The sequence below is a fragment of the Sorex fumeus genome, unplaced genomic scaffold (assembly GCF_029834395.1).
Source record: "Sorex fumeus unplaced genomic scaffold, SorFum_2.1 ptg000086l, whole genome shotgun sequence".
NCBI classification, from domain to species: domain Eukaryota; kingdom Metazoa; phylum Chordata; class Mammalia; order Eulipotyphla; family Soricidae; genus Sorex; species Sorex fumeus.
In genome coordinates, this window is record NW_026606143.1 from 33,610,051 (window position 1) to 33,622,309 (window position 12,259).

At 39.3% G+C, this 12,259-nt stretch overlaps 1 protein-coding gene across 1 annotated transcript in view; it reads left to right on the forward strand.

The window, feature by feature from the left end:
* The window catches only part of SCML2 (Scm polycomb group protein like 2), a 92,156-nt gene that overhangs the window by 63,134 nt on the left and 16,763 nt on the right, over window positions 1-12,259 (forward strand). Inside the window, exons 8-10 of the mRNA XM_056131193.1 lie at window positions 3,291-3,505; window positions 5,422-5,530; window positions 11,075-11,278. Coding sequence (XP_055987168.1) covers window positions 3,291-3,505; window positions 5,422-5,530; window positions 11,075-11,278 — 528 coding nt within the window. The remainder of the gene's footprint in view (window positions 1-3,290; window positions 3,506-5,421; window positions 5,531-11,074; window positions 11,279-12,259) is intronic.

The window sequence follows — 12,259 nt, forward strand, 5'->3', positions numbered from 1 at the left end:
TTTGATAAGAGATGAAAATGGATGGAAATGAAAATGGTATGCTTATGATCACTTTAATCTTCCTATGATATTCAGATTAAATCGTTTGCTGAATGGAGTAGGATGAGAGGGAAATGGGAACTTTTCAAAAATGTTCTGCTTTGTGGGAGAGGCACAAAATGACCACGACTGGTCAATGGGTGTTGTCTTCTTACCAGTTGTGCAGAGATAGGGCAGTGACACACTTTTATGGATCGCTAATTGCTAAAGTAGAAGCATGCTTAAAAGGTGGAGGCATCCTTTTGTATGCAAGTTGTGTATTCTTACATCATTACGAAATGTCAGAACAATAACTTCTGGTTTTGTCTTTGTTCTCTTCAGTGAAAATATACATTTATTCGTTGAAAGCATGAATTTATAAATTCTGATCTTGTTTCTATTAACTACTTTTTTCTTCACCTTCTATTACAGTATTTTCGTAGTCAGATCCATTAAATTTTCTAGTGCAAGACATATGATTAATATAATTAATTCAAATTCAAACTAAAGTAGAATAAAGCAAAGCAAACAGCTGATCAAAGGAAATAATAGTGCTCAACATTGATATTGTACCATTGTATTGGTTGGCTTTTAGTGCTCACTTCATGTACGCTATTGTTTAAAAATGTGTATTCTCAAATTTTACATGAGGAAACTAAGTGAAAATAAATGACATGATTGCGTGTAACACACACAAAATGTTCTGCTTTGGAAACATACTTGAAATTGGTGAGTTGCAGCAATGATATCCTAATTGAAGTTAGTATGGGTTTTATACAAACCCATGTCATACCCTAATGTGTTAGATACTGCTGTACCATACTATAAGCAGTAGCTCACAAAATGTAACCCAAATGTCCTATCTAGCTATATCACACATGAACCATAGAACTTGGAATGGTTTTTGTATTTCTAAACAAACCAAGAAGACAAAAGAACTAAGAAGAATGTGAGACAGAGACCACATTCCTTAATTTTTTTCGGTTTGTTATTTTATTTGTTATAGACACCCACCCATCAGTGTTTGGGGGCTGTAAAGTGTTGGGGATAGAATCCAGGCTTCACACGCAGGACAAGTGCTCTACCACTGAGCCATTTTCATCCCAATGTTCCTTCTTTAATTCCTTATTTTTTTTGAAAAAAAAATAGGACTTGGTATCATACCCAGGGCTTGGTAAGTACATAAAAATAACATAAAAAGACTAGAACTTTGTTTCCTAAAGTGAGTGATGCCATCCTGTAGGTCTTCTGGAGGAAGGGCAACCCACCCACCTTGGTGCAATTATGGGATGCATTCTCTGTTCATTTACTTACAGAAGCTAGCTTTGTGGGTTTGGGGTGTTAATTTTTTTCTGAAAAGGGGATAGTAAATGAAATAAATTTGGAAACCTCTGGGCAAGAGGGAAGATGTGATATTCTCGATGAAAGGTCAGAATGTTGGAAGGCGGAAGGTGCAAAGCAGTGGGTTTCAATTGTAAAATGAAGTCTTATAAAAATGAAATGTAAAACATTAAAGTGTAAAAATAAAAGTAGTTACTTTTTGCATATATATAAGTATACATATATTTTACATGTATTAGATACACAGCTTTGGGGCCACACCCAGCTATCCTCAGGGTTTCTGGCTCAGCTCTAAGGGATCACTCCTGGCCAGGTATGGGGGACTATATGGGGTGCTGGGGATCAAACTCAGGCTTGTCACATGCAAGGCAAGCGTTCTGCCCACTGTACTATCTCTCTGCCCCCCCCCAGATATAGAAATATCGTACATGAATCTTATGAAGAAATTTTATTTAACATTAGTACTTCTTAAAAATAGTTTTATATTAATGAAATTGTTAAATGAGTAATACTAAATGTCTGTTTAATTGTAAATAAGCAAAAAAGTAACCTGTCATGTAACTTTTATTTGAAATATTAAAACTGTTTGGCCAGAGAGATCAGATGGCACAGGGTTAAGGCTCTTTTCTTGCACATCCCGGCGCTGCTTATGCACATGTGGCCCCGCTCTACCACCAACAGCATCAGGACTGAGCCATGAGCACAGAGTCAGGAGTAATCCTGGAGCATGGTGTGGCCCCCAAACAGAAACCAAAAAATTGCCTAGATTGGACTACCAAAGAACACCTAGACACAAATCTACTTGGGTGTGATAGTGGTAGATCCATTACATTGACTTGAAATCTGCATTGCAGTATATGAAGTTTTGTTGTTTGTTGTTTATATACAGTAATAGAATATGCTTTAGCTACTGAGAAAATGAGGCATGGGTGATTTCCCTGGCCACTGGAAGATGGCACCATCAGTAGGTGCTTTGCGAGTTTTCTATAATGATGGGCAAAATGATTTCTACATATGGAGTAATTAGTATTTTTGGAAAGAAGGCTTGTCCTGTAATCATGACTACAAATATGAGAAGACAAAAGAATTTTCACTGCGTCGAATTCAAAGTTCTTCTCTAAAAGCCTCTTTTTCTGAAGAATTAAACTGTTTCTTGATAGTCTAATACCTTAAATACTTAAGCTTCATTTTAAATGGTACCTTCATTTTGAATAGTTTTCGATAAATAATCTTGAGGATTATGTTTAAAGATCGAGTTAAGCTTATTTGAGGCATGCATTATAGCACTATCCTCCCATTGTTCATCCATTTGCTCTAGTGGGCACCAGTAACGTCTCCATTGTGAGACTTGTTACTGTTTTTGGCATAATGAATACGCCATGGGGAGCTTGCCAGGCTCTGCCCTGCGGGCGGGATACTCTTGGTAGCTTACTGGGGTCTCCGAGAGGGGCGTAGGAATTGAACCTGGGTTGGCTGCGTGCAAGGCAAACGCCCTACCGACTGTGCTATCGCTCCAGCCCATTTGAGGCATAAGAAGATAATACTTTCTTCCTTTTTCTTTTTCATTTTTTTGCTTTTTTTTGGGGGGGGGGTCACACCCGGCGATGCTCGGGTTACTCCTGGCTTTGCACTCAGGAAGTATTCCTGGCAGTGCTCGGGGAACCATGTGGGATGCTGGGAATCGAACCTGGGTCGGCCACGTGCAAAACAAATGCCCTACCCGCTGTGCTATCGCTCCAGCCCCAAGAAGATAATACTTTCCTTCCAAAATTTTATTGAGGTACTATGACTTACAATACTGTTAATAATAGTTTCAGTCATGTAGCATTCCAACTGTATACTCAACCACCAGTGTCAGAGACTCAAGACTGCCTTAATTATGTAAGTTTTTTTAAATTTTAATTTCATTTTTGCATTGCGTTCTCTCTTAGTTTCTACTTCAAAGAATACAGCCAAAGCACAGTCTTGCTCTTCCAAAGCAACTCAGCGTTCAATGCAGACGTCACAGAAAACTGCTGTAATATTACCCACACAGCAGGTCAAGCGATCAGGTCGAATTAAAACGTCTGGTCCTTCAGTCTCCAAAAGGGGAAATTCTGCTAAAATTCCTGCACCAAGGAAAAGAGGCCCGATTGCAGGGAAGAAGGTCGGTTATCTTGTGTACTACTTTGTGTTATAGATCTCTGTATTACCTTATTACTTGTAATGTATTGTCTAGAAATTTTCTAAGAGTGTGATGAGGCCATTTGGGAATGTCTTTAAATGTATAAAAGAGGCTTGAAGGCATATGCAGTCATTGATATATTTCTTTTACTGGGTAAACGTAAAACAGTGTTAACTTCTCTAAAACCATGGTGAAAGTACTTGGGTGGGTGTACTTTTGTTCAGACCAGTTTATTTAAAACTCAGTGTATGTTAAAATCATTTTGAAGTGAATTTTATTATACATCAATTCTACCTTAGTTGTGTAGGGGGCAGGTTTGAATGTGATCGGTGTAGCTCGGGGAGAAAGCTCTAAGGGCCTCAGCTCCCATACCTAGAAGCACGTGGCCGACATGGACACTCCCTGAGGACTGCTGAGGGGATTCACAACAGAAAATAGACCAAGAGAAAAAAACCCTTAAGAATGCTAAAGTGAGACATTTTCAAGGAAAACAACACTAAAAGCTGGAGATGATAGAAAGGGCATCTCCCTGAAGACCCTGAAAACCCTGGAGAATAAAGGGTATCAGGCAGACTTGGTCGTGGGTGGGCAGGGGTGGGACACCTGCAGGAGTGAGGGGTGCTGCAGAAAATTCTTTGTCTAGCAACAATATTCTTTAAGAGTGAAAGCGTATAGTATAGTCTTGTAGGCTTCCAGGAGCTCTTTGTGTTATCTTAGAAGAGCCCCTAGAAGGAAGGGCTCTCTTGTGTTTTTCGGTTGTTGTTTTTATTTTGCTTTTTGGGTCCCACCAAGCGATGCTCAGGGGTTACTCCTGGCTTTGCACTGAGGAATTAACTCCTAGTGGTGCTCAGGAGACCATATGGGATACTAGGAATCGAACCCGGGTCGGCCTTGTGCGAGGCAAACGCCCTACCCCCCGTTGGGCTTTCTTATGTTGGTTCTGCTGCCTCACCTGGATGGAGTTGCTGTCCCCAATGCTTGGAGGTCGGGCGTGAGACAAAGGCGGTAGACGGAGTGCGGAGAGACTCTAGCATCGGGTAAAGGAGGAGACAGGAATGAGGGGCAGGGTGAGACTGGAATGGGGCGCTTAGTGAGACAGGAACAGGCGCGTGGGAGAAGGGAATAAACAGCAGCTGATCACCAACCAGCTCTGTGGCCTGTTCCCTCCGTCATGCGTCTGCTGGCGGCGGCTGCAGGCCGGGGTGGGAGAAGCGGCTCTTGGCCACCGAATGCACGTGGCGGGCAAGAGAGAACCGCCACCGCTGCACACTTAATTATTTTGTGATTATTTTGGGTTTTTTCCCTACTTTTCCCCTGTCCTTATATATCTCCCATTATTACTTACAGACACAAAAGTCTCTTCTGTGGTATTGGAGAACTGCGTTGGCTTGTAGTTCCAAAAAAAAAATATCCTGAGTTGATATAAATGAAACACCAGTGGTGTTTAATAGTGCCCACAAGACATTTGGTTTGTTTCTTTGTTTCTTTGTTTTTTTGGATCATACAACTGCGGTGCTCGGGTGTTATTCCTGACTCTGCGCTCAGAAATCAGTTTTGACGGGCTGGGGACCACATGTGGTGCCAGGTATCAAACCTGGATTGGCTGCATGCAAGGCAAGTGGCCTACCCACTCTACTAATTGCCCTGGCCCCAACACTTGATTCTTATATACAATCAGCATAATTTTATTTTGACTTTAAGCAAGCAGCTTCTAATTTTATTATCATACGTTATATCCAGAAAATCCAGGCTATATGTAGTAAATACCAGATGAATGAGTGCTTAACTAAAGGCAGAATCTGATTATTTGTGAATCAGAAATGTTGATGATTATTCAGCTTCCTTCTTAAGGAATTTTTTTGAAGAGTGATATATACTTGTGATTTTTTTTAAAACAGGAAAAGTCTTCCCTTTGTTCCACCTCTTCAGCTTCTATAAATGTGCTAATGAGAGACTATGGGAATTCAAATGATGATTCCATTCCTTCTAAAATAGTGATGTCGACAGGTAAATTAGTATTTTTTAAGAAGTATAAAGTTAATCATCTTTTGTTTTTATTATTTTCAAGGCGTTTGAAGTCCTGGGAATTACAAATAAGTGGAAAGAAGATAATATATTTTTCTTTTCAGCGTTTTTCTTTTCTAGTGACCCATCTGGTATTTATTCAAACTCATTGGCACTTGGAACCCCACTAGTGCCGTTCCTGGTAATATGGGAAGGTGGTATGAAGTTCTGGAGCTCAAACTCAGAGCCATGTACATACCAGGCATGTACTCTGTTCCTGGGGCCATATCCCTGACCCTCTTTTAGAATTGTTTTTCTTTTTAGGTCACACCTGGCGATTCACAGGGGTTACTTCTGGCTCATGCACTCAGGAATTACTCCTGGCAAAGCTTGGGGGACCATATGGGATGCTGGGAATAGAACCTGGGTCAGCTGCGTGCAAGGCAAACGCCCTACCCTCTGTTCTATTGCTCCAGCCCCAGAATTTTATATTAAAGTATTTAATGGTTTCATTAAGGAAAAATAGTTTAAATACATGAGGCACTTGAAGATTTTATACCTTTAAGGTATTTTACATCTTTGTAAGATTTGAAAAATTTTCATAATTCATAAATCTATTCAATGATTAAATATTTTTTCTGCTTTTGTATTTTTGGGTTAACACCTTGCTATTCTCGGAGCTTATTCCTGACTCTGGGAGAAGTGCTCAGAGATCACTGCTGTTGAGGCTTGAGAAGCATATGTAATACAGGGAATTTGAACCAGGATCAGTTGTGTGCAAGTCAAGCAAGTGTCTTAACCCCTGTACTATTTATCCAGCTTAGCTTTTATTTTTTTTTTCCAGCTCAGCTTTTGAAATCTTGACGTTATTGTCTGTCAAAGGACATCATGACTTTAAAATGTCCTCTGATAAACAAAAGGGAATGCCCTGTCTTTTGAGGCAGAGTGGAATGGGGGGGGGGATGGGGTGGGAGGGATACTGGGATCAGTGGTGGTGGAGAATGGGCACTGGTGGAGGGATGGGTATTCGATCATTGTATAACTGAAACCCAAGCACAAAAATTTCTAAGTCTACAACTGTACCTCATGGTGTTTCACTAATAAAAATGTTTTAAAGAATGTCCTGATATACGAAGAGTATGAAATGACACAGACCGACGCTAAAAAGTTCTTTTAGTTCTAGTTTCATGAACATTTCTTTTTCCCCTATTTTGAAAAGCATAATATACTGCTTTCTCTCCTTTATAATTTTCTGATTCCTGGATTTATGCCACAAATTTTCTTTCCTGACTAATAATAATAATAATAATAATTCAGTTTTTAAATGAATGGAAGAGGGGCTGGAGCAATAGCACAGCGGGTAGGGCGTTTGCCTTTCATGCGGCCAACCCGGGTTCGATTCCCAGCATCTCATATTGTCCCCCAAGCACCGCCAGGAGTGATTCCTGAGTGCAAAGCCAGGAGTAACCCCTGAGCATCGCCGGGTGTGACCCAAAAAGCAATAAATAATAAATTTAAAAAATTAAATGAATGGAAGAAATCACGTTAAAAGGTGTTTATTTTAGAGTCCAGCAAGATAGCTCAACAGACTTGGGTGCATATTATGCTTGCAGAAGGCCTGGTTTTGAGCCCTGGAATTGCATGTGGTTCCCTGAGCACTTTTTAAAATCTCAGGGCTAGAATGAAGGAGACTTTACTGGTGCCTGCTCCAGGCAATCGACGAACAACAGGATGATCGTGATTGTGATCGTGATCCCTGAGCACCATCAGGAGTGACCCCTGGGCAGTAAGCCAGAAGTAGCTACTGATCAGTGTGGCACAAAAACTTGAAAAAAGAATGTTTATAGTAACATCTTTTTGACAGTTAATTTTTTTTGATTTTTAGTTTACTAGCAGGAAAGACTAGCTAAATGAAATAATTCAAAGGAGATAGAACCTTGGAGTCCTTGTTTAGCTTTTCTGTGCCATCAGCACCACCAGTTAAAATTTTAACAGCTGTTCATTCCCATGACAGAGTTCTTATCCTGACTATTGCCACAAAATTGAATTATTATATATTTCAACATAATGAAAGGAAAATTAGTGTTTTTAATTGTACTAACTATAGACTGTAGCATTGTAGCACTATCCTCCCATTGTTCATCAATTTGCTTGAGTGGGCACCAGTAACATCTCCATTATGAGATTTGTTGTTACTGGTTTTGGCATATCGAATATGCCACGGGGAGCTTGGCAGGCTCTGCCGTGCAGGCGGGATACACTTGGTAGCTTGCTGGGCTCTCTGAGAGGGAAGGAGACTGTATATATATATATAAATTATGGCACAAAGTAAGATAAGGTAAAGGTAAAGGCCCTCCCATTGATCGTCGATTTGCTCGAGCGGGCCCAGTAACGTCTCCATTGGAGACTTTGTTGTTACTGTGTCTGGCATATCGAATACTCTCGGTAGCTTGCCGGGCTCTCCGAGAGGGGCGGAGGAATCGAACTCGGGTCGGCCATGTTGGCCGCTTGTAAGGCGAACGCCCTACCCGCTGTGCTATCGCTCCAGCCCTGTGGCACAAAGTAAGTAATGGATAAAGTGCTTTTTGATTTAGAGTGACCGTGTGTTTCATATTTGTTAATAATGTACTCTCATAATTGTACTGAGTATTGACCGGTATTGATGCTCAGTGAAGAAAATTATGGAAACCACATTTGATTATAGCTGATTTGTCTTTTTCATATTAAGGAAAAGGTTTATTTTAATAATTCTGCAGCAAATCTTGGTATGCATATTAGAAATATTTTTTAATTTTCTTAAAATTAATATCTAGGTCATTAGAACTTAAGATGTATAAATTTCACTACTTTAGAAAATGTAATGAAGGTGTAATATTGGTAATTTACAAGAAAATTGCTGGAGCAATAGCACAGTGGTAGGGCGTTTGCCTTGCACGCAGCCAACATGGCCGACCCGAGTTCGATTCCTCCACCCCTCTCGGAGAGCCCGGCAAGCTACCGAGAGTATCTCGCCCGCGCGGCAGAGCCTGGCAAGCTCCCCGTGACGTATTCGATATGCCAGACACAGTAACAACAAAGTCTCCAATGGAGACGTTACTGGGCCCACTCGAGCAAATCGATGAACAACGAGAGGGCCTTTACCTTTTACCTTTACCTTACAAGAAAATTAATCCATTTAATGAATCTAGTATGCACCTGCCCCTTTATTGTGTACTTTCATATAACGGCAATGAACCTATGTCTGTCGAGGTGGTGAAGGTTCTTTGCGCTGAACACCAAATCAGTCTAGTTCAGGTTGTTAGCCGAAGCAAAGTAAGGGAATGGACAGGTGTCTCTACAGCTCACAGAAGGGAAAGTTCACAAAGTTATTGCCTACATTCATGTGGTAGCTATGTACTATGACAAATTCAGGCCAAGAAGGTCATTGAGGAATATTAATGCAAGAAATTAAAACAAATAAAAATTTTGGCTCTTGGACTGGAAAGATAGTACAGCTGTGCATGCAGCTGACCTGGGTTTAATCCCCAGATCTCATGTGGTCCCCTAACCACTGCCAGGGGCAATTTTTGAGTGGAGAGCCAGGAGTAAACCCCTACCACCGCAAGATGTGGCCCCCAAAACAAGTTTTTTTTTGTCTCTTGTTTCTCAAAACAAAAGTTAATTTTATTTTTTAATTTTTTTTATTATAAATTTTTTTAATAGTGAGACATCATGAGGTACAGTTGCAGACTTACACATTTTTGTGCTTGGGTTTCACTTATACAATGATCAAACACCTATCCCTCCACCAGTGCCCATTTCCCACCACTTCGGATCCCAGTATCCCTCCCACACCCCATCCCCCCATCCCACCCTGTCTCTGTGGCAGGGCATTCCCCTCTGTTCTCTCTCTCCTAAAACAAAAGTTAATTTTAGAAAAGATTGTCACTGGTGGTGGAATTGATATTGAAATATTACATGCCTAAAACTCAACTATCAATAACTTTATAAATCACAGTTCTTTAAAAAGAAAAAAAAATACTGTACTGGGTCCAGACTGGTAATGCAGCAATTTGGGTGCTTGCTTGCACTCAGCCAACCCAGGTTCAATCTCCGTCATCCCACGTGTCCCTCAAGCACTTGCAGGATTGATTCCTGAGCTCAGAGCCAGAAGTAAGCCCTGAGCATTGCTGAATGTGGCCAAAAAATTTTTCTTACTAATATGATCAATTTTTTAAAGGATTTCATCATGTATTTTATAAGAATTTTATTATACGGTTTTTTTAAAAGGACAAGAAAGAAAATTTCAGGCAGGCTATTATTTTTTTGATCTGAATACAAAACTTTTTATTTATCTATTTATTTGCTTTTTGGGTCACATCTGGTAATGCTCAAAGACCACTCCTGGTTCAGCACTCAGGATTACTCCTGTTGGTGCTCAGAGGACCACATGGGATACCGAGGATCAAACCCGGGTCAGCCACATGCAAGGCAAATGCCCTACCACTGTACTACAGCTCTGGCCCTGAATACAAAGTTTTTAGATTTGATCATTCCATTGACAAAAGAATCAAGAAGTGAGGATTTGAATTATTAAGACAATGAAATCATATCAGAGATATTTTGTTCATATAAATGCATCTTATGTACGTACATATGTTTTCATTGTTTTGTCTCATACAAGTGTATATGAAACACTAACAAAAATTGTTTCAGGCAGCAAATATAAACCTTAATAAAACCTTAAAAGTAGATATGTTGTAGACACTGTTACTTAACTCATTTGAGATGATAATTCAGTAATGAAAACTTATTTTCAAATTACTGTAACTAATTAGAAAATTAATTAAAAAATTTAAAATAGGGCAAGAAAGAGTACAAGAGTTAAAAGAGCTTGTCTTTCACATGACAGACCGTGGTTCTAGCCACAAAGACTGCGGATGGCCCCAGGAATACTGCCAGGAGTGACCCCTGAGAATTAGGGGGAATTAGGGGGAGCCCCAAGCACTGGGCAGTGTGGTCCAAACCCAGGCAGACAATTTTTTAACTCAAAATATTGAAGGACACATTTTCTAAAATAATTACTTTTCTTGACAAATCACAGTAAAATTATCAAAATAAAATAATTAACATAAATGTTCACTACTCCTGAATCCAAATTCAGCATGTCTTTGATAAGTTATTTTAACATGATCGGTTTTGAGGGACTATTCTTGTACTGTGTGTACAGTTAATAAGTGAAAATATTCATATGCCATTTTATGTAATGTGGCAATCTGAATAGCTCTGAACAATTTGGGTAAAATTCTGGAAAATGAAATGTGTTAATATTATTTATTTTCATAAAATTAAAATCATTTTCTCTAGCTATAATATCTTTATGCAAATGTAAAATTACATTTATGTATTTTTTTGAAGCAGAATTGATTACTTTGAACGTAATTAGATTCTCTTCGTAGTATATGGCTAGTGGGATTAGTGGATGTCGTAATTGATTACATAGCATATATAAGTATGTTCCTTTTTAACCAATTTCATTCTTATATCATGTAAACATTTTTTCTCAAGTCTGTGTATACATAAACAAAAACGGAAATTCTGGCCCTCATCTGGATCAGAAAAAAATCCAGCAGCTGCCTGATCATTTTGGCCCGGGCCCTGTGAATGTGGTGCTCCGGCGGACCGTGCAGGCCTGTGTGGACTGTGCCTTTCAACAGAAGACTGTCTTTGGATTCCTTAAACCAGACCATCGTGGTGGAGAAGTGATAACTGGTATGCTCATCTAATCACTTATTCAGGGTTTTTTATTTTCTGAAATGTTCATTTTTGAGAAGGCAAGCATTTTATTATTTGTATGTGTATCTCAATATTATTTGTAATTTGTCATTTTATTATATGTAGTATCATAGAATACTTTTGATAATTATGTTTTATGGTCTTTTAACCCTTTTTTGGAACATTTACTTTTAAAATAGGCGAATAATGTCAAAATGATACTGTAAGTTGATTTCAATGGTACCTCTATTTTTTAATATGTTAAACCCACTTGGGAAAAGAACAATGATTGATAATTGGTTAGTTCAGGAAAATGGAATGATCGATAAGAAGCTCTAAAGAAAAATGTGATTAAAGAAGTGATGTGTTAATATACAGCTAGCTCTTGTGATTGTGTGATAGGATACTATGTTTGGACCCATGGTATGTTTGGAGTGTTAGGAAGTGCTATGGGTTTTTGTTACTGATTTCTTCATGAATATCTTAAAATGAGGATGTTTGTTATATACTTACCAATGCAGGCTGTTACATTTGAATGATATAAGCTTTGATGATTTAAGAGTATTCCTTTAAATAATGGCCAAAACCACAAATCAGACTTAAAATATATTTCCTGAATTGATAGCTTTTTAAAAACTTCTAGTTCTCACTTTTCCACTATTGAAATATTTTTTATTGGGGTGTCATAGTTTGCAGTACTATTGAATTTACTACACAATTCCTTCCACCAATGTTTCAGGATCCAGCCATCATTAACTCATGGTCCCTTTCCTATCTGCAACCTCCCTGATTCCCCCCAAACTTCCTCAGTTTTCCCAGGGTTTGTTTGGTGTTTCGTTGGTTTGTTTTGTTTTTTGACCATTCTTGACTGTGTTCAGGGCTTACTCCTGGCTCTGCACTCAGTCAGGGATCACTACTGGCAGGATTTGGGGGACAGATATAGTGCCAGAGATCCAACCTGGGTTGGCTGCAGCAGCA